The sequence below is a fragment of the Equus asinus genome, chromosome 16 (assembly GCF_041296235.1).
Source record: "Equus asinus isolate D_3611 breed Donkey chromosome 16, EquAss-T2T_v2, whole genome shotgun sequence".
In the NCBI taxonomy this organism is placed as follows: Eukaryota; Metazoa; Chordata; class Mammalia; order Perissodactyla; family Equidae; genus Equus; species Equus asinus.
The window spans coordinates 21686273-21710343 of NC_091805.1; the positions used below are offsets into that span (position 1 = coordinate 21686273).

At 36.9% G+C, this 24071-nt stretch overlaps 1 protein-coding gene across 1 annotated transcript in view; it reads right to left on the reverse strand.

The window, feature by feature from the left end:
- The window catches only part of COL24A1 (collagen type XXIV alpha 1 chain), a 355376-nt gene that overhangs the window by 50127 nt on the left and 281178 nt on the right, over positions 1–24071 (reverse strand). Inside the window, exons 49-52 of the mRNA XM_044749176.2 lie at positions 2713–2820; positions 966–1073; positions 820–873; positions 169–231 (exon numbers count right to left, since the gene is read on the reverse strand). Of these exons, the coding sequence (XP_044605111.2) occupies positions 169–231; positions 820–873; positions 966–1073; positions 2713–2820 (333 nt within the window). The remainder of the gene's footprint in view (positions 1–168; positions 232–819; positions 874–965; positions 1074–2712; positions 2821–24071) is intronic.

The window sequence follows — 24071 nt, forward strand, 5'->3', positions numbered from 1 at the left end:
TATGAACTGAAAAAGGTTGAGAACCTCTGCATGTGCTCTAACGTTTCTACCTTAAAAGTCATTTTATTAAGTTATTTGGAGTGTATTAATTTTAGAGTTCTTAACCCTAATTCCTACAATCAGCAAAGAATCACAGTTTCTGGGCAGGTAGAATGACTTTGCACTTACTCTCTGTCCAAGAGGACCTTTAGGGCCTGATATTCCAACAATGCCAGCATCTCCCTCAGGACCCTAGAAATATAATAAAAAACAAAAAGTAAAAATCTTTAGCTCTATATGAATATTTTACAAACGAAATAATCCTGTACCAATCTATTAAGAATTGACTTTTAAAAAATAGGATGTGATAGTTAATGAAGTGCCTGAGGAGTATTTTGGAGGAATTGTACTGAGGCCTGCAATTTACTTGCAAATACACCAAAAATGGATTGAGAGAGGGAGAGAGGGCTGGACAGATGGACAGGTACATGATAAAGCAAGTAGAGTAAAATGCTATGGTAGAATCTAGGTAATCAGTATGTGGGTGTTCACTCATTCTCTCAACTTTGCCGTATGTTTGAAAATTTTCATAATAAAATATTTGGGAAAATGAAATGAGAGGGGACAAAAACAAATTATTCAATAAAACGGCTAGGGAAATATGTAGTTTTACATAAGTTTTAAAATTAACATATTCAAAACTCAAATATATAACTCCATACCAACTGAAATTTTTCAGATTAAAAAAAATAAATGCTCAAGTCAGAGACGAAATATTGCTATTTCGACATCTTTTTTTTTGAGATAGCTAGAAGATAAGCAGAAAACATGTAAACATACTTTGGGGCCTGGGAATCCTTGGAAACCTGTCAAACCTTGAACACCATGTTCTCCCTGCAATGTGAATAGATACAACAATCACTATTGTGTAATGGTGGCCTATTCTCTAGAACAAGTGCTTAGTGAATTTCTGAGTTGGCACATACAGGCTGCCCTTTCAGGCCAGGCTCTCCACATGGTCCTTGATCACCTTGTGCTCCTCGCTGACCTCTTTTACCTTGAATTCCAGGTTGACCAGTTAGCCCTTGTTCACCCTATGGACAAGAAGAAAGGTGATCTTGACTTTAGGATCTACAAACATACTGATTTTTAAATGAAACCTAAATACAAGCCCATCCTTAGGCATACTACAAGGCACTGGTAAAATGAAGTTCTGCATGATCATTCTCTCCACCACTATTTTCCACATAAATAATATTTGATTATAAGGAGCAAGAAGTGTAGCAGTGGGGAAAGAAAATCCCAGAGATTGTGGTCATAGATGTGGAAAGAGGAGGGAAGGGGAGACCTACAAAACTAGGAGGAGGAGAGTGGGGCTACAGAGAGAATGAGGGTCTGCGGTGTGGAGGGGTGTTTACTTCTGATGGAACTTGTATTTTATTTGAACTGATATTATTTTGTTGTGTTTTCCTTACTAGACAGAGATGATTCAGCTATCTGATACCAGAAAACAGCAGTGTCTCCTGAAGTGTGAATGCCGGTTTTTGCCATGATTGTCTTATTAATCCCATCATTAAGAAATTTCCCTTATGTTTTCCAAGGTTCCTTTGATATAAAACCTCTTTATCTTCTGAAAGTTCACTGTAAAGATATACTTAATCACCATTATTTTATTTTAAAAAGGCAAATCTTTGTAAAATTTATTTTTATTTTGTTGTTGAAATGAGAGTTGCAATGTCGTTCACACCATTTCTAAAAATAAATTGAGGAATCAGGAGGAGTTTAGAGATAGGTTAATGACAAATGATGCTTGGGAGACTTTGACCAAAGATTCTTTACGATTAGCTAATTATACTTCACTGTCTTGAGACAAAGATACAGCTCTGGGACTTGACAAATATGGATCCTTTTATTCACACATAAAGAGGTAGGGATCTTACTTCTTTTCCTAGTTTTAGCATTTGCTCAAGTACCTTGAGTTTTAGTGGAAAGGGATATTCATGGTATAAGCATTAACAGAAGGCTCAAACTGTGAAAAGGAAGTACCATTTTCAGTTTATCCAAATGGGTAGGAATATCCGAAAATTCTTTAGAAGTGGAACTATGAAAATCTAAGAGGTAATAATGGTGAGAGTGTCAATGTCTTAATCCTAGGCTTTTATGAAATAGCTTAGGCATTGGACTAATCTCTGGGTTGTGTGGGTCAATTCTGTATTGAGATATCTCTAAGAGAGGTTTTGTTTGGAAAGCCTTTTGACACGTGACAATACTCTATGCAATGGATGTTAATGCAAGACTTAATTACTAACACTTTAACTCTAGGAAATCATCTGTACTTTTATCAAGTGTATTCATTGGTTGGTTAGGTTCAGACATGGAGGTACAGGGAGTGTATCTGAGAAAGTATGTATCTAGAAGTAAGTAAGATTTCTCTGTTTTGGAGGAGAAGGTGGATGACAGAGAAGGAAGAAGAACCAAATGAGTCAAAGAGTATTTTTTAAAGCATTGCCAATCCCTAACTTAATGAGTTCTTTTGGCAAGTTATATGCTCTGTGGCTATCACAAGAGATGGATCAGTCAAGGCCACATACTTTCCTTTTTCCCTAATATGTTTTTATTAGCCAAATTTCATTAAAAGCTATTAATCTTACCATCTTGTAATCTAGCCAATGAACTCGGGACCAGTAAGAATGGTCAATAATGCTCATCCATCAGAATAAAGCATTAAAGTACCTTTGGGCCTGGAACTCCTGGGCTTCCTGGCAGGCCTGATGAACCCTTTGCTCCTCGAGGGCCTGGAGACCCAACCAGTCCTGCTCTTCCTGGGCTGCCTCTGATGCCCTAAATAACATAGATAAGAAACGAAAACTGGATTTCCTAGAAAATCCACCCAGAAGCTCAATAAATGTAGGAGGGGCTGGTGTTCTGAAAGGCTGCTGTTGACACACTGCCCAGGTTTGGGAGTTATCCTGGGCTTCTTTCCCAAACATGTGAAGTGTTTAAATAATGTTCTGGCTCACCTAAACTCTCTAATTAAAGTTAATATAATGGTCTTGGGTTTTTAAAATGAAAATACTAAGGCAGGACAAAGTCCACTAGTACCTTCTGACTTAAGTAGCCTAGGTGAGAAGTATGTTTGTTGCATTCCAACTTCTTGTATTATATTCTGGTGTACACGACAACTCTAATAACTGATTAATGTCTCCTTAAGAATATTCTGATGGATGTTAACTAGACTTATTGTGGTGAGAATTTCTCAATAAATGCATATATTGAATCACTATGTTGTACACCTGAAACTAACATAATATTATTTGTCAATTATATCTAAATTTAAAAAAGAATATCTTATTCCTCAATCGCAAGTGATTCCAGACAATTTACTACAAATGGTTTTATGGGGAATAAATTTAAACAAGCAAATAGTATTTCCTCAAAGCCAAATCCTAAAACAAGGCTGGCAAACTATGGTTTGCAAGCCAAATCCAAGCCATTGCCTGTTTTTGTAGAGCTCGTGAGCTAAGAATAGCTTTTACATTTTTATATATAGAAAAAATCAAAAGAAGAAAAATATTCAAGATGTGAAAATGATATGAAATTAGAATTTCGATATCTATAAATAAAGTTTTATTGGCACACAGTCCTGCTCACTCATGTATTCATTGTCTGCAGCTGTTTTGTACTGTAAGGGCAGAGTTGAGCAGTTGTGGCAGAGACTGTGTATGGCACTCAATGCTTTCCACTGCTGCTTGTTGCACTGCAAATTGCAGGGATGCAGTTAAAATTTGACAGTGTTTTTGAGTGGAACATATACTGACTAAGCGTGACATTTTATTTCATTTGTTTTGTTACCAGTGTATATCCATGTGTCGAAACAAGAAAAGAAGAAAAAAGAGGACGTGGAATGTTGTGTTTTTAAGGCACAGTGGAATGTGATTTATTTTGTTATCAAATTAGATGTCAAAGCTTTGTGTTTTATTATGTAATGACACTATAGCTGTGCTAACAACAAAACAAAACAATATACATCAACATTATCAGACCAAGCACTTGACACAATGTTCCAATCCCACTGGAATGTGACAGAAATATTACGAAATTTAAAATGGAATATCTTACCACAACAGAACTTCACAAAAAAATGAAAATGAAGTTGTAACCAAAGTATGTTTTTGAGTAGTTCATCTGTTAGCCCAGCAAGGAAAATTGCTTATTGATAGTGATTTAATTAAATCATGCAGCAAAATAAACTTATTTAAGGTTGTTAGACTTTTGGCAAGAACAGTTTCTTGAAATGTCGAGGACACTGGAGCATTATTAACGGTCAATTAAAAAACAAAGAAAATGCTTTTGAGTGGTTTTCCTTGCTTCTTGATGAATCAATAGATGCTAGTAATACTACTCAGTTGCTTATTTGAGGAGTCAATGCTGAGTTTCAAGTGACTGAAGAATTAACTTGTATGAATAGTTTGTGGAGTGACTAAAGGTGAGAATATTTTCAAAGAAGTTAAAACACTAAATCAGTACAAGCTAAAGTGGAATCTGCTAAAATGTGATAAAGCTGATGATGATGGACTGGAAAAAGACTTATTGGACAAATTTACACAATTTGTGAAAATGTAAGTTGTTTAAAACTATGGATATTTACTATATTATCCACCATCAGGTACTCTGAGGAAAATACAGGAATCTAGCATGTGTTATGGAACCAGTAGCGTCTGCCAGTGAACTCCACTGACTGTTGTAAAATTTACCCTTCACCAGTTCTGTGAATTTTTTTGTCAGAATAGAAACTGAATAGCCTGACTTTCTCTATCACATAACAGTGATAGCTTAGCAGGGATAAAGTTTTATTGAGATTTTTTAAGACTAAGACTGAAATCTTTTTGAATGAGAAGAACTGCGTTCAATCTCTATTCCTGAATGATGAAGAGCTTTAGAAATTAGGTTTTGCTGCAGACTCTATAATGTTTATTAATGAATTAAATCTAAAATTACAAGGTCAAACAATGCTTATACGTGAAACATACACTGTGGTAAAGTCATTTTAATGACAAGCAATGTTTTAATCACAATGTTAAGCAGCTTTATATACTTCCTGTGCTGTCAAAGATTAAAACAATAAGTGAGATCTCCATTTCCACACAAACTTGCAGTGGGTAGATTTTTTGAGCTCAGTTTCAGGAGCATTTTTAGACTTAGATGCAAGAAATTTCTATCTTTCAAAATCCATTTAACTGTGCAGTTCAGGAGCTTCCACCTAACCTGCAATTGGAAATGACTAATCTACAAGGTAATGACATTCTAGAAGGCAAACATCAAGAGAAGACTCTAACAGAATTTTATAAATTCCTTCCAAGCAATGAATATGCTCAATTAAAATCATATGTTCACAAATTGCAGTATTTGGCAGTACCTATTTGTGTAAAAAGAATTTTCAAAGAAGAAATATGTAAAATATGCAAAATGTCATTATAGGTCAGCATTAACAGATGAAAAGAAAATTTTGATGAAAGGGAAATGTAATAGGCTAAATTTTATCCTCCTCAAAAGTATTCCATTTTTCTCATTAGTAGACTTGTATTACAAAAAATTGTACTAAATTATTGCATTTTGACTTTCACAAAGAAAAATCCCATGGAAATCTATTTTCTCTTGTATTACATAACTTCTTAAGTAATACCCTTAATTTTGTCTCTTGCTCTGCAAAGCCTAAAATAGTTCCCAATATTTCCAGGAGAATTTTGCTGACCCTTGCTCTAGGAGACATTGCTACTCTCTGAGTTGATTCCTGGGATGCTACATTGGGTTGTACAATAGTTCTTCCATATATTCAACAAACACTTTTTGAATATCACCTACGTGTTAGGAAGGTACATGGGAAGCCCGGTGGGAATACAAATATAAATATGATTTTTTTCAAGAAGCTTAAAATTAAGTAAAAAAGAATGTAATATATAAATAGTTCTAATAAAGGCAGAAATGTAAAGAAAACTGCCAGCTGAGAAGAGAGATCCAGAGTAAATACTGGAGAGGTTCTGAATAGAAGTTACTCTTTGTACTAATCAGAAAAGGAATTACTGAAAAGGTAGGTTGGAACTGGATCATAAGATAAAGATACTGCCCTTACAGCTATAAATGCGACAGGAGAGATGAGCTGCTCAGGACAGGTGAGAGTCCTTTCTGTGGAAGGCCCAGTTGGGAGAATAGGATTGAAATGGTAAAGTCAATTTTGAATTTAATACTAGAGCATTTTTCCTTTTTTTTCCCCAAATACTATTTCCTTCAAATTATATCATCATATATATTTTTTCTCTTACTTATGGTAAAAAATAATTCAATATATTTTAAAGTTATATTTTTAAATTTTCTTCATGACAACAAAACTCACTAAAATAATGAATAAAAGTGCATTTTACATCACTAGGTGGCTACGCTGGCTGTTGACAGGGAGCTGTCTAAGGGTGGGGGTTCACATTCCTTAGTTTGACCTTTAAACCTTTTTTTGTCCCGATCTACAGTGACCGTCTTATCTCCCACCATTCCTCTCTATTAGTGGCTCTCAATAGCTGTAAGGAACATTATGAGGGCAAAATCCTTACAGAGGGAGAGAGGAAGGAAGGGGGGGAAAGAGACAGAGAAGGAGGGAGGAACGGAGGTGAGAGAGAGAGGAAGGGAGGGAAGGAGGGAGGGAGGGAGATACACACAGGGGACTTAGGATTCAGGCGGTGTGGGTCTTCCATGTTGCCTGCACCTCATCCTAAGCACATTAACCTCCTCTGTTCCTTTCCCCTTGCTTCTTGCTATGTGTTTTACGTTGACTTGATTTAATTCGGTCTGTGAGCTTTTTTGTTCCATATCTGTGGGATAGATTATCTGGTAGTGTACTTTCCACACGAATGATGAGAACCCTGAAGTCATGAGATGGTGCCATTTTAGAGTTCTTCAAGGCAAATGAATGTCAATCCAGTCATAGACATCTGAGACTTTGGGATATAAAACTTCAAAAACATTCAGAGAAGACATCAATCTTATATCAATGTTTAGGTCTCTAAATAAGAATATGACTTTATGGGAAAGGTAAGTTTAAAAAAAATTCGGATGAACAGTGTCCTCCCCAATAAAAATAAAATCAGGTGAAAGACTGAAAGAAACCAATGGCCTGCAGAGAAACCAGATTCTAAAAGGTCGTGTACAAAATATGGAAGGAAGGGCACGTATGCAAGGAAAAATAAAACCAAATAGATTTAGACCAACAAAGTAGCTCCAGAGTTAAACTAGGTGAAGAGTTATAAATGTCTACTCACTGTAAGAATTTCCCCTCCAGCCACCTCGCTCCCCCAAATATATAAAGTGGGTTGTCTTTCAAGGCTGTGAGTGTCCCACCCCTGGGTGTATTATAAAAGTAATGGATCCACAGGAAGAGGACATGTATCACAGGACAGATTACCCTAGATGATTTTAGGATACCTCAACATTCCAGAATTCTAAAATAGTACCACTTCACCTCATTTAACCTCATTTAATTTTAGACAATTTTTAAGATCTGTATTTTTCAACAGAAAAAAATGTATCTTTGGGGTGCTACATGGACAATGAATATTACTGCTGAACACTCCTGAAGTCAATAGGTATTTTTAGCTGAGAATAATAAGGATCATGAGACTAGTCCTTAGGAGTGACTGTAAACTAGCAACTTTATTTTACTTGCAGTGCTATCAGACATTTAAGACAGAATAATAAATATCTTCCAAGTCATTTACTGTTCATGTTGGTTTCTTAGAAATTTGAGGATAGTAGCAGAGTGTTCTGTACAAAGTTCCAAACAATGTTTCATACAAATAGAGAACAAACATTTCACATTATGAATACACAGATGGATGAGTAATTTTGCTTTCAAGAAAAACAGATGCTAATCCCTAGCCCTTCTTTCCACTGCCTTCTAAATGATTTGTCTAAAACTGATCAGCAGAGGGTAAGTCATTCCAAGCAAATTTTAAAAAGCAAATAAAGTCACAGTTATTATTAACTTGTTCAGAGATGCTGAAACCAATCAACAGCTTACCTGAGTCTTTTTTTTTTTTTTGAGGACGATTAGCCCTGAGCTAATATCTGCTGCCAATCCTCCTGTTTTTGCTGAGGAAGACTGGCCCTGAGCTAACACCCATGCCCATCTTCCTCTACTTTCTATGTAGGATGCCTACCACAGCATGGCTTGCCAAGCAGTGCCATGTCTGCACCCAGGATCTGAACCGGTGAACCCTGGGCTGCAGAAGCAGAACGTGTGCACTTAACCGGTGCGCCACCGGGTGGGCCCCTACCTGAGTCTTAAAGAAGTTAACAGAATGATAAGAATACTTGATGTCTCATGGCCAGAGACTTCCATTAACCTCAGATAGGAGCCAGACTCCCTGTTAAAATTGGTTTTTTTCACTTTAGATATAACTGACATATAACATTGTATAAGTTTAAGGTGTACAGCGTGCTGACTTGATACCTTTATATATTGCAATATGATTACTATGCTAGTGTTAGCTAATACGTTTATCATGTCACGTATTTATCATTTCCTTTTTGTGTTGAGAATAGTTAAGATTTAGTCTTTCAGCATATTTGAAGTTTATAAATATAGTATTGTTGACTTATTATCCTCAATATAATCACTATGCTGTGCATTAGATCTCCAGAACTTATCTACTAGTTGTAAGTTTGTTTTATATTGGTTTTGAACTCTGCAGGAAAGTGTCAATTTTGACAATACTGAAACTGATGGCTGCTTAAGCCTTGAGATTCTAAGGAAACAAGTACTTGGATCAGTAATGACAACAACAACATCAACATCAACCACTACCACAAGAGTTACTTTTTTTTTTTTTTGGTGAGGAAGAATGGCCCTGAGCTAACAACTATTGCCAATCTTCCTGGTTTTGCTTGAGGAAGATTATTGCTGAGTTAACATCTGTGGCAGTCTTCCTCCATTTTGTATGTGGGATGCCGCCACAGTATGGTTTGATGAGCAGTGCAAAGGTGTGTGCCCGGGATCTGAACCTGCAAACTCCTGGCTGCCAGAGTGGAATGTGTGAACTTAACCACTACGCCACTGGGCAAGCCCCCAGGAGTTACTTTTTATTGAGTGTCTTCTATGTATCAGAAACTGTAATGGCACTATGGCTGTATTGTTTTATTTAATCTGACGTCAGTTAAGGAAAGAAGAGGGAGCCTTTTACTTTGACTCTCCTGTGGGGAAAGGAAGGAGTAGTTTAAGTATAAGTCTGCATTCTTTCTGGAACTGGATGGAAAGATTTGGGAAGGAAAATGGGGCTACTTAAACACATTTAGAGGACAGACACAGAGATAGATTTTGGAACTATGCTGACTGGTTTGTATATAATAGTGAAACACACCAAAGAGAATGTCACTCTGTGATTCCCCGGACCCCTCAGTTTAGCTGTCTTATTCTCATTAGCATTGAAACAGATGTATTAAGAAATAAGTAAGAAAGAAATAATATTTGTTCAATACAGGTAACAACAGGAACCCACATTGTAAAGATGATTAGCAAAGGAATATAATGTTTAAAATTATGTTAAGTGAAATGATAAATATTTTTAACGTTAATTTCATTTCTCATCACTAGATAGATAAATTTAAAATGACACTGGGGCCGGCTCTGTGGCCGAGTGGTTAAGTTCGCGCGCTCTGCTGCGGCAGCTCCAGGGTTCGGATCCTGGGCACGGACATGGCACTGCTCGTCAGGCCACATTGAGGCGGCGTCCCACATCCCACAACTAGAAGGACATGCAACTAAGATATACAACCGTGTACGGGGGGTGGGGTTGGGGAGATAAAGCAGAAAAAAAAAAAAAAGATTGGCAACAGTTGTTAGCCCCGGTGCCAATCTTTGGGGAAAAAAATAAATAAATAAAATGACACTGAACTTCAAATCAGTTTATGTTTTTCTTAAAGTACTACCTTGAAAATTACTAGGAAAATAGTTTTTTCCTTTCCCTCCTGCCAAGCACCCTTTGTGTTCGTAGAATTATGTTTATATAGTTATTTACTGTGTAAGAAAATAGTAATTAAAATTAATTTACTTTCCATAATACAAAAAAAAAGTAGGATGCCGTGAAATTTTTTTGCATTATTAGGCAACGTAAGTACTCTATTTTTCGTTAAGACAGCAACCAATGAGTTATAAAATTCTGTGCTTCCTTTACTCCAAGCAACTAAAAACACTTCTGTTTAAGTAGGAATTTCTCATTTTATTTAGTTTACTAAATATATCCCTCCTAGGAAAGAATTTGCTGTCTAAAAATATGTGGGATAGTAATTATTAGGTGATTATATGCAAGGCTACATTATACATAAATAATGTAGCATTCATAATACTTTTCTACAGTGCCAATCACAAGTAATGTGGCCAAATGCTAGAAATAAGATTTATGAATGAGTTGCATACTAAAGTCAGGAGGTAACTTTCGTTTTGAATCTAGACATATTAAAGCTTATGGGACTTGGAGTGGGGTTGAGGCAAGTCTTAAGATAATGAAGACAGGTCTGCTTGACTTAGGTCTGTTCCCAAGAGAATACAAAACTAACTCTTGTTCACTCGTAATGAATACAGGCATTTCGACATTGTATTACGTTGCAGAAATTATTTACACATTTCCATTCGAACAGCTGGCGGTTTCTCAGTCTTGCAAAATGGACAGTGCAAATGCCACTATAATATTGGACAAAATTAGTACATCATATGAAATCTCCTTTACCCAGGTCTCAGCCCATAATCATAGGACTAACAGGGACTGAAAGAGGATATTTTATCTATACTTAGGCTCTCAGAAATGTCTAGGCTTACACAACAATGAAGAAATAAATGTTCATCTTTTATTTCAAAGCTAACAAATCTATGCCCATACTATCTTATTTGATCCTCCAATAATCTTGTGAATATGTCAAACTCTTTCTTGATTGTAGGTTTTTTTATTTTGGTTCCTTCACATGGCATGTTTTCCCCTCATTCTTTATACACTTGGCTAAATCTTACCTTTACTCTCCAGCTTAAGCGCAACCTTCTCAGCGAGGTCTCCATAGTCTACTCCATCTAAAATTTATTTCCCATTATGCTCTATCTCAAAACCCTATTTATTTCCTTCACAGCATTTACCAAATTTGGAATTACCTGATTTGTTTATTTGTAGACTACTACTCAGTTATTAGGTTGATCCATATTACATTGTGATTTTCTTTTTAGGTCAAACACGGTCAAATGTCAGAAATTTGTTGCTGTTCCACATACGTTCCAGGAGGGCGAGTCTTTGCCCATCTCATTCACTGCTATATTCTCTAACTCCTGGCTCATATTAAGCACTAAATACATATTTATTGAATAAATGAATGTTAGATTAACCATAAATATTTATTATCATGGAAAGATGATAGTAGTTCAATAAGTGCATGTAGTCTACTAAACACTTCACATACAATCTCTCATTTGATTCCTATAAAAAACATACAAATCAGATATTATCGTATTCATTTTATAGATGATGCTTAAGGTGTCAAGCAGCTAACACATTTTAATTTTAAACTCAGGTCTCCAAAGTCATAGTTGTTATGTAAAGAATACTCATTCCTCAAATATTTGAGCTTCTGCTGTGGGCCTGACATTACATGAGGTGCTAGGGATACAGAGATGAATAAAACACAGTCCCAGTTCTACACGAGTTTGCAATCTCTTGGGGGCAGAAAGATATAAAAATAAGTAATTAGCATCCATATGATCCATACTGTCACGGAAGCAGAGTAGAGTGTACACAAGTTCAGAGTAGGCATGCTTAATTCTGACTGCAGAGTCCACGGAGTAGTATCTGAAGGAGGTAACAGTTCAATTAAGTCCTGAAAGATCAAGAAGTTGCTTATCCTAAACTTGGAAAGAAAGATGGAAGAGCTTTCCAAGCAGAGGGAATGAATTACATGTAGAAGGGCATGAAAGTGAGGGAAATGCATAGAATTTGGGGGCTGTAATTAAGCGTACTTGAAGGAGACTAGCATAGTGGTTTACAACACAGGCTCTGAAGCTAGACTGCCTGATTTTAAATTCTGCCTCTAGTATTATTGTCTGTGTGACCTTGGGCAAGTTACTTTGTCTCTCTGAGTCTCATCATTCTTTTGTGTAAACTGGAGATGATAGCTACACATACTTCACAGTTTTTTGTGAGGATTAAATAACTTCATATATATATTAAATAACTTCACATATATATTCAGCACCTGGCATAGTGCCCAGCACTTAGCAAACACTGAATAATTGTTAGCCGTTTTATGGCTGAAATGCACAGTACATGTGAGGAGAAAGATAGAATATAAGACTAGAAACGTAAACAAAGGCCAGATCATGAAGGACAACATTCCACAAAGAGCATGAACTTAATGGATTGGGAGTCACTGAAGATTCAATTAGGAAAGTTACATCCTTTAGCAAATCTTTCATTTTGTTGCTAATAAGCAGCCAAATATACTGAGTCGTCTGTTCTGGAAGAGTTCCTAATGAGCAGTAAATGGGCCAAAACAAGCAGCAGGGTGGAGGAGAGGGAGAATGTAGCAATCATGATAAGCCAGAACTGGATAATCAGTATCTTAATAAGCAAGAGTTGACAGGATCTACTGAATGTAGATCTGGCCAATGTAGGCATGTTTCATTCGCCAAAGTACTGTAAGGAAAGAAATGTATCTTCTTAGAAACAGAAGTTTCTTTAGTGTATTAAGCTCATAAACTAGAGAACACACAGCCCAGACAGTGGCAGGCTGCTGGTGTTCCTAATAGAGGTTTCCATGGGGGTCTTGCTTTCTATGCCTGGATTATGAGTGGGCTGATGAAGCGTGTTTTCCCTTATACCAGACATAGTCCACAAGTAGAAAAATCAAGACTTTCAATGTTCTTTTACGGCAAGCATCTCATTTTAGACAACACTTAAGCCTGTGTTCACCTGACAAAGTGCAAAGTCAAGATTGAAAGGCCTTGATTTGTCCTAAACCAAGTTATTAGTTTTGTTTCTTTCCCTCTTTTCCAATAACCAATTTTATTAGTTGCAGCAATAAAAAATAAAAAGACTGGTAAGTCCTCGTTCTGATGACAAATGGATTTATGATCTTTGCAGGGAAGAGTTGTTTTCCTCCTTCATAAATGACTGAGGCTCTATGCTTATACAGAAGTCCAACTCAATGAAAACAGCATGGTAGACTCATTTACAACAGATGTGCTAAGCTGACCAGTCTCAAAACACTCATTCGTACACAAGGAAATTCACACAGGCAACTGTGAGCCTCCCCAGGACTATCCTTCAAATATAGTCACATGACCTTGAAAAAACATTGAAACTGCAGTGAGAATGTGCCAGGAATTCTTTAACTCCTTGGCCACATCAAAAAAAAGAAAGAATACTGTTTAGGAAGATCAAGTAGTTGCATAATGCTAGAAATCCCAGAATAAATATTTTTCTCAGTGGAAAAATCCAGCAATCTTTAAAGGTAAGCCAAGAAACACCATGGTGCCATGATTTAAAAAAAAAAAAAAAAGACTAATGGAAAGATGTTCTTATCCTTTGTCGAAAATATTCCAGGGAATTTGCTAGTATTTAGAGACCAATACTTTGTCTTAAGTAGTTTTCTACTACCATAGCGCGGTTCAGAAATAATTATCTTAGAAATCACTTTCCCTAATGACCAGTTTAGCCATTGCTACCTAATTTCATTGAACAGACTAACTCCTTATAAAGTATTATTATTCTAATTTCATATCAAATATTCTACGAGAGTAGAGACATTTGTAGAAAATATTTCCATATTCATAAATACCAATAGCATATGCAAACCTTGGCATTAAAAAGAAGATTCCTCAAGGGAAAGTTATTTGCTTTTATTTTGATGGATACAAAACATTCAATATTTTTGACATCCTGATATCCTAAGTATGCATGTAAAATTTTTATAACTTATTCTTTGAAAATGCTGAAAAGTAGGAGATGATGAATCATGATCTGATACCTAATTGCTTACTAATGGCAATACCAGAGACCATCCAACTTCACGGCCCTAAAAGGTATACTGCAGCAATATTCAACATTATTGTAATTTATTTGAATTTCTTTCATCACAAAATTCAATAAGCTTTTTATAGTAGTTATAAATAAAGGGACATGTGGCTCAGAATCTGTTTTTTCAAAATGACCCACCCCCCAATTAGAAGTAGAATAATTAAAGGCAAGTAGAGCTGGAAGGTGCATGTTTCGTTGACTGACCAACTCATCCTCAGATTCTCCTTTCCCTTAATTATGTCTTCCGCCTCTCTCCACCAGGTCCTTTGAGCATTTAAAGATGGTCAAGTTTCTCTCATTTAAAGATAATTTGATACCTTAATCACAGCTGCTTCTCTAGATATTGCTCTGCTTTCTCCTTTAAGAGCCAAATTTCTCCATTGAATTGTCTGAATGTCTTCATTTCCTCACAGTGTACTCTCTCCTTAAGCACTCCAATCTTATTTCTGCCCTTATTAATCAAATCAAATGGTTATTTGCTAAAGTTACCAATGACCTTCATATACTGAAATATAATGGTTATAATAATTTTATCTGATTAGAGCTCTGTATTAGTTAGGGTCCTTACTTACAAACACCAAGAAACCAATCCTGGATAATTTAAGCCGAAAATTTACGAAAAGATATTGAGTAGCTCATATAATTACAGATAAACCTGGAATACCAGGTTTGAAAAATGGGTAGGATTAAAGGAAGGTTAAGCAGTAGGAATTTGGACACTGCTATGTGTACCACCCCAGCTGCTGGACATTGACACCAGTCACACCTGGAAACTGAGTGCTGTTGATGTTACTGCTACTGCCACTGCCACTGCCACCAGAAGACAACCTCCATCATCCCTGTTTCTATATATCACTAACTCCTCAATTGAAAGTGTAGGTGAATATAACTGGTTAGGCCTCGGTCATGGGCTTACATCCTTATTTCAAGGAGGGACTGGAAGGTGAGAGCCTGGAATTTTTGACTTCTGTAGTAGAACGTGGCCTCCCACCAAGATTCAAAAAGAGAGTAAACACAAAAACAGGCTTAAGATGCTGAGTAGCCAAAAAAACAAAAACCAAAAGTAAAAAAACACATGTCCAACACAATCTTATTAGATACAGTTGATGATTTTCTCCTTCTTGAAATATTCTTTCTTAAGTTTCCAGGACATTACATTCTTTTTCTCCTATTTGTTATGATCACTCTATCTCAGTTTCCTTTATAGTCTCCTCTTCCTCCTTTACCTGAATTTTAAATGACAGAATTCATCACAGCTTGGTTCTGGATCTTCTTCCCATTGTTTACTTAATATTTGTGTTCGTTTTTCTTCATTTGCTCCCCAAATCCATTCACTGCCCCTTCTCTATCTTGCTATTTGTCCTGGGATTCTGACCTTCATAGACTGTAGCACCTGGGTTCTCTAACTTTCAGTTGAGGTTGGTCAATGGGATGCACCACTAGGATACTGAACGGTAGGAGGAGAGAGAGGTAATATATTTATTTCTCCCATTTCTTCCCGGCTTTGGCATTCTGTCAGTGGCTGCGTTGCTTTCACCTATAGCTTCTGTAAGGTGCCCCTTTTCCAACAGCTCCAGCTCTCAACTCGACATTATTTCTTTTCTTTAACCTTTCAGGTCTAAGGGTGGTAACTGTTTCTTACTGTTGATAGTCTCTGGGTTCCCCCCCATGCCTTTGTGGCTGTCTTACCCCTGTCTACACTTGCGTAAATAGTCTCTAGAAAATTCCAGTTGAGTATACCTTCAGCTTCCTAATGGGATTCTGATTAGCACATTTTATATGTTGGTGACTCTCAAATTTATATTTGACATCCTCCCTGAGCTCTAGTCTAGAATATCTAACTGCCCACTTAACATCTCCATTTCAGTGCTATAACCTTGCCCATAAGATTTGGGCCTCCTTCAGCATTTTCTTTTTTAGTGATGGGGATTACAACACATTGAGTTATAAACCTGCACAAGTTAGAAATTTGGAAGTTATCCTTGACATCTCTCTCCCTCCCTCACCTCCCATAATGAAATATCAAGTCCTGTTGAAGCTACCTACTAAATACTACCTAAATCTATCCACTTCTTTCCACTTCCACTTCACCAGTCTAGTCCAAAGCATCAACATACGTAGCCAGGAAAACTGCAATAAATAGTCTTCTTACTAGTCCCCTGCACCTACTCTTGTCCCTTCCAATCCATTTCTCACACTGGAGGCAGAGGGAATCCGTTAAAAACGTACAATTGGATAATGTCCCTACTAAGCATAAACCTCAATGGGGTCCTACTTTTTTTAGGTAATGTTCAATATCCTTAACATGGCCTTCAATATCCTCCATGATGTGGCTCTTGTATACCTCGACAGCATCAAACTGCCTCACTTTACACGTTGCTCACTAAGCTTTAGCCACAATTGGTCTTGTTCTGGTTCTTCAAACACATTATGTTCTTCCCAGCTTTGTATACGCTGTTGTCTCTGCATAGAATCTTTCTTGCCTTCCCCACCCACAATTATCATTCCTAACTTACTAACTCCTACTTAGCATTCAGTGTCATGTCTCTCTTTCCCTACCTTCTCATATAAAACCACTTTACTGAAGCATAATTGACATAAAGTAAATTGCAAAGTATATAATTTGATAAATCAGCATAAAGGATACACCAATGCATCATCACAGTCAAGATAACATGTCTCCCACTCTCAAAGTGCTCCCCGTCCCTTTGTAAGCCCTCCTTCCCATGTCTCCCCACATGTACTCACATCTCCAGAAAACCACTGATTTTCTTTATGTCACTATAGATTAGTTTGCACTTTCTAGAAGTTTATGTAAGTAGAATCACACAGTATGTCCCTTTTGTCTGCTGTTTTTCACTCAGCATAATTATTTTGAGATTCATTTATGTTGTAGTGTTTATCAACAGTTCATTCTTTTTATTGCAGACTAATATTTCATTACACATATGTACCACAATTTGTTTAGCCATTCACCTTTTGATGGATATTTGGGTTGTTTCCAGTTTGTGGCTATTACAAAGAAAACTGCTGTGAATACTCATGTGCAAGTTTTTGTGTAGACACATGCTTTCATTTCTCTTGGCCAGAAGCGGAATGGCTGGGTCATACAATAGGTGTATGTTTAACATTTTAACATACTGCCAATGTGCAGGATAACTGACATCTTAATGGTATTGAGTCTTCTGATCCATGAAGACAGAATATACACCATTTATTTAGGTCTTCTTTAATTTCTGTCAGTAATGTTTTATACTTTTAAGTATAAAGGTTTGCACTTTTTTGGGGATCAGATTATCCTGTTTTGACACCATTATAAGTACTGATTTTTAAATGTCAATTTCTAATTGTTCATTGTTAGTATAGAGAAATACAATTCATTTTTCTATATTGATCTTGCATCCTGCAACCTTACTAAACTTACTTATTAGTTTTTTTGTAGATTCTGAAGGATTTTCTACACGGATGATCATGCTGTCTGTGAATAAAGACAGTTTTATTTCTTCCATCCCAATCTAGGTGGCTTTTATTTCTTTTTATTACACTGTCTACAACCCTTGACTAGAACTTCCAGCACAGTCTTGAATGTGTCATATAAACGTGAGAGGGGAATCAAGATGTCTGTGGGCATGTGAGGTTTCAGAAGGTTTGCCTCACAAACATCTACACTGAACATAGTTTTTGGAGGAAGTACTCAAATAATAAGGGAAACAAACTTAGGAGATTTTACAATGGATATTGAAAGTAATAGTGATCAAATACTTCAATTAAGTTTACTACTCTCTTAAGAGACAAAGAAAATGAAAAGAGAAAGTAAATGCATAAAAGCTACAAGTCAAAATTCAAGGTAATTGAAGGTGAAGAGTGGTTTACAGAAACAGAAGGACATGAGAGCACACACAAGTACAAGAGCACACACAGGTACTTCTTATACAGATAGTGATATGTTAAACCATCCAATGGAAGTCAGAAAAGAAGAAAAAAGAAACAAAAAACCAAAAAGATGGCACAGAACAAGGAAAATACAGAATTAAGATGGCAAATATTCTTAATGGAGAAATTTCAGATGATTTCTCCTAAGAGCTGGAGCAGCAGAAGGCTGAGCACTACTGCTGCTACCGTCTCATACAGCACTGAAGGCCCCTGCCAGCCCACGTGTAAAGGAAACAACAAGTGGAAGGGAGGAGCTAAATCTGCCATTATTCGAAGATGATATTATTTACCTAAAAATCCAACAGAATCACACCAGCAAATTATTAGAAATAAAAACATCCAGTTGTGTGGAATATAACCTAAATCAGTAATATTTATTTAAAGCAGTAATAACTAGAAAATAAAAAAAAAATACACAAGGTCTTTATTGAGGGACAGTATTGCACATAGATAAAAACAAAGAATATGGAGTTAGACTGCCTTTGTAGCCACGTGATTATGAAAGTGACAATCTCTCAGTATCTCAGTTTCTTCATGTATTCTAAGACATTATGCACATTCTAATAGGGATGCTAATTGTATCTATCTTATTCAAGATTGTAAAGGTTAAACGAGTTAACACAGTGAAACACTTATGCTACCTGGCACATACTATGCATTATATGAGTTTTTGCCATTATTGTGATGAGAAAATCTATTATAAGATGACAAGAATAAATATTTCATCTGTTATATTAGATAACTAAAATGATAAGATACTAATTTTCCCCAAATAAAACTATAAATTCAAGGTAAACCCAATGGCAATTCAAGTTTTTGCTTTGTTTTCAGAGAAACTCAATAAATCTAATCTCAAAGGTATGTAGTAGAAGTGTAAAGAAGGGGAATTTGCCTTACTAAATATGGGGACATACTACAAAGCCATAGAAATAAGAACAATGTGACAATATAAACAAACCAGAGATCAGCCATTTTTTCCTGTAAAAAGGCCAGATAGTAAATATTTTAGACTTTGTGGGCCGTTGGTCTCTCTTGCAACTATTCAACTCTGCCATTCTAGTGCAAAAGCAGCCATATGTAAACAAATGACTGTAGCTGTGTTACAATAAAATTAATTTATGGACACTGAAATTTAAATTTCATGTAATTTTCATGTGTCGAAAACATTTTTCTTCTTTTTATTTTTTCTATCATTAAAAATGTAAAAATCACTCTTAGCTCATGTGCCATACAAGAATAGGCCGATTTGGTTCACTGGGTGTTTGCTGACACCCAGAACACACTGCAGATACAGACCATGTATAAATGAGACTTAATAGAGTTGGCTAGATGTTTCCTGTTTGCCTGTTGAGATCCAATCTCTGCCCTTCTCCACCCTGCTCTATGACCCACTGGGCTCCCTTACCCTCTAGCTGCTGGTCTGGGATATACCAAGGGGAGGTGGATGGGAGGGAGCCCACCCTTGGTGCAGGCAGTAAGGGAGTACATTGTTGGTAGTGAACTTTTAAAGTAATAGTAAAACTGCTCCCCCCCCCCATCATATGCTGGCAATTCTAAACAATTTCAGTGATAAAATAGTCCTCCCAGCCAGGGCAGATGGCTCCTATTTTCACCTTTATTTTGTCGAGTTTGGCTAATGGGACGTCCTGGCAGATGACTGCAGGACAGGAGAAGGAGACTGAAATATTTATTCCTCTGGCTCTCTTTCCTGGGTTGCAGTGCATTGGCTGAATCTTTTTATTGAAGGTCTCAGCTCCTGCTAAATGGTTCCCTCCGACAGCAATAACTACTGTCTCTATAATTTGATAATTGTTTCCTTCCCCTTGCCTCTTCAGGCCTACGGGTTGTAATCGCTCCCTACTGGTGCTATCCTTTGGGTGCTTTAGCATCTCTTCTGGGTTTCCCTTAGCCTTGCTCGCACCTAAGTATTTCTTTATCAAACCCTCCTTAATTGCCCTTGAGTGTGCCATTTTTTTAGCTAGACTCTGATATAGTAATTAGTAATAAGAGTGATGACTGGAAACTAACCACCAAAATGGGATTCTGAGATTGGTTTGCTCATTATCAAGGAATGCTCAGATAACTTCCTTGTTGAGGGTAAATGGACACTAGTAACCTGTGGTATATAGTGGCATCATGATTATTCAAATTAGCACTGGTCATGGTGCTAGATTAAGTGCAGCTGGAGGGCAAAGTTTAGAAGATCATGTGGTCTTGGCATGTATTCACCGTAGCGAACCAGTGTCTATAAAGACTGCATGACCAGAGGCCTGCCTCTAAATGATCTGGAGGGAATACACAGAGAAAGGGAAAAATTAAAGGTTTTTCATGCTCAATTCAGAACATAACAGAAAATCAGGAAATCTCCACGGCATCTTGAAGGAGTCCTTTATCTCCTGTAGTCACAAGGCAGATGTGGCTGAGGACACAATCCACTGTAAAGTTCGTAGAATTTACATACTAATACATCTTTCACTAACCAAATCTCCTGTGCTAAGATAAGGGCACTGGGTACAGAAAGAGTAGAACTCCAAGACAAGGGATGGGGATTATTTGAGCAGACATGGGCAAGACTAAGAACTTTGAACCTCCAATCACTCTTAATTCTCCTTGCTTGTGGAAAGCAGCCTTTGCTCAAGCACGTGGGAGCACTATTAATAGTATGATAGCTTGGCAATTTAAAGCCTGGACTCAGCTGTGGGCTATAGTCAATGAGGTTGAAATGCTATAAATTTCCTAGTATACTGTATAGGAAGGGTCCAAAGGCTCAAGAAGACAGAATTGTAGAGATAGATTTATCATGCACAATCTGATTAACCACTTCTAACCAGTCCCTAAGCAATCAAAGAACATTCTTTACCAAACTGTTAAGAAATGTCATCAGAATAAGATCCCAATTTAAATGGGAATATTGGACTCTCTGAATGGTAGAGTCTAAGTGGTAGTGCTTTACCATCACGGAAAATGTAGAAGTTATTATCACAAGAAGCCACAGGATGGAGTGGAATCAGAATCTTTTGACCCGCAGGGATCTGTGGTGATGGTTAGTTGATCAAAGATCCATAGAAATTAAATATACCATAGTCTACTATTAATATATTGACATATAGGTGGAAAAATTCTAGGTCTGAGGAGCATAAACTTAATTCAGGTCACTGTACTTGGGTTTCATGGCCTCTCACTCAGTTCCCAGATGCAAGCCAGTTCCTAGAGCAGACTCCCTCGCTTAAGGGGGAGGCAGGTTCTCTTTGAGGAAGAACCCCGCAATGGTGGTCATAGGTATATACAGTGACTTCTACCCCAAGCCTTCTTTTCTTCAGATGGACCTGTGGTCATTTACTAGATGACTGAACACTGGGGAAAGAGAAACTCTCAGCCTTTCTGGGGGATGTGAGATACTGGATTTGAACCACTGATAATCCCTGGAAATCCAAAATATTATCATGGCACTCTGGATAGAGTGGAAGCTTATCAAGGCCAGGTGATAAACAGAGTTTCCGCCCAATTTCTTTTCCAAGGGGATCCAGTGGGACCGTGAGCCCAGTTTTTGTCGTTGCTTTTTCCTCCAACATCAGGGTATAGTGAAAACCCCTAACTCACAAAGTAAAGGCTATTATGGCAGGAAGGGAAGAGACAAGTGGAGGCCCCTGCAACTATCTCTTCTGCAATCCCCCCGCCCCAAACCCCACCAATAAACCTAAGGTATTACCACATGCCTGCAGGAAACTGTGCATACTAACCACATCCCTGTGGAAAACTGTATATACTACTGCCACAAAGACCTGAAAGATGTGGGGGTAGTGATCCTACCACATCCCATATCCATTTTACCACCCGTTTGGCTGGTGTAAACACCAGATAAGTCTTGAAGATAACTCCAAGATTAAACTTACAAACTTAATTGTGTGTTGATGCCAATCACAGCTGTAGTTTCTGATATGGGTGTCTTTACTAAACAACATAGCCATTAGCAACAGCAGCTGATGACCTGGCAGTAATACCCTGATGATACTTGTTCTATTACTTTACCACTGTTCCATCAGCCTTCCTAGAGAACTCCTTTTACCAGTTAATGGAGGAGTTAAAAAGCTCAGGCCTGATTTATAGATAGATCCGCATTGAATGTCAACATCAGTTAGAAGTGGATAGCTACTGCATTAAAGCGTGAATGATATCAGGGAAGAGAACTCTTCCCAGTGGGCAGAACTTGGAGCAGTCCATATGGATTACGTGATTATATTCATATGGTGGATATGGGCAATCCAAATATCCACTTGGTTGTTTGTAACCAAACAGCACTGTTGATACTCCAGAGTCCTAACTGAGTTTTGGAATAGCCCTGAATGAGCACAAGGCCTCAGCATCTGGCCTTAAGTCCACTTCATTCCTGCCTATTCTGCATAGAACCAGTCATTTGATTTCATGCATGAGCCTTCACCAAAATAGCCAATAAAAACAGTATGATAGATAAGGCTAGGAATAAGGCTTGGAGTGGCATCAAATGAAATCAGTATCTTATTTGCATTGATTATTTTCTGTATTGTCTTATTCTTAGCAAATTGCTGTCCTTTAAGTATTACCCCACTATTGAAGAAGGATGTAGAGTTGTTGGAAAATGTCTGTTTTCTTGTTAGAAACTAACAGCAGATAACAATCACTTGTCACATTGCTGGTTTTTATACAAGAGAAAATGGTTCATATTTATCTTATCCAAATCAATGTTTTCATTCCATGGAATTTTCAGACCTTTCTAGGGGGAAATTCAGGTGTCACATACTGCCAGAAAGAAGCTGTTTGTCTCAATGAACCATTAAATGACCTGATGTAAAAAATAACTGATGACTTTGACCTGTTACTAATATATGAGGAATATCTTATATAACTGAATATCTGAAATTCCTATTAAACATATATATGTGGAATTTTGGTTTCTATTATCTATATCTGGAATGAGTATCTGGACTAGTAGTATTTTAGCCAGAGAACAAATAATTTTCTTTTCCTTGTAATGAAATAAAAATACTTGCTATTATGAGTATGTAGAATTCACATTTTAGTCTTATAAACTACAGGGTACATCAATATACACACCAACTCCATGGTTAAACTTGTGTTCAGCAGCAAGAACTACGATATATTTTCAAATGTGGTTTTCTTTGCTTCAACTCTCAAAATCTTATTCAAAGCAATACGGTAAGATTCACTACAACATTTCCTAGTAAAACTTAATCCACAAAAATATAGGCTCTTAGACCAATTCAAAATGTTTTATTGTTGTATTTTTAATCCACAACCTCATTTTAAGACTATTACATGGTGAACCTGGAGAGGAGCATGAAAATGAAGCCTCAGTGCTTGAGCTCCCTTTAAGACTGAGATCTCAAATGAAAGCCCTCTTTTAACGAGACTGATGTTAATGGCTGAGGTCTGTAAAATATCTACTTTAGTTAAAGACATCAGCCTAGCTGTCAGTTTTCTAGGCCTTAACCTGATGCTCTGATGTTCTGACATACTGCCTCCAGCACAAATGGAAACCATGTTAAGACTCCTCAAAAATATTCACTTTTCTAAATAGAATTTAGCTAGATAATTGTTTCCAGTAATTAAATTGGCTGGGTCATAGTATCATAGATTTCTTTTTTTGTTTTTAACAAATGAGATAACTCATCATAGTGAAAGAAGAATATTAATCTGGGTTTGGGTTTAGGTACAGTACCCTACTACCCTGAACAAACAACTAGGATGATTTATTATTTAAGAAAAGAAAAATAGGTCAATAGATAGACCTAGCCAAATAACAGAAATATAAATGGGTACATTTTACTGGGTTCTTGAAAGTATGTGGTTAATTATTCTAATATTTCAAGTGAAAATACAACATGCGATAACAAAAGATACCTGGGTTATGATGACATTAGGGAGGAAAGAGGGGAAATGGATAAGTGAAGACAAAAATATGATTTTTACATTTCTGATCAAATAAGAGAAATTTGCATAAAAGTAACAATCTATATCATTGCATCACCAATAGATGAACACAGAGAAAATATGCACACAATTTTT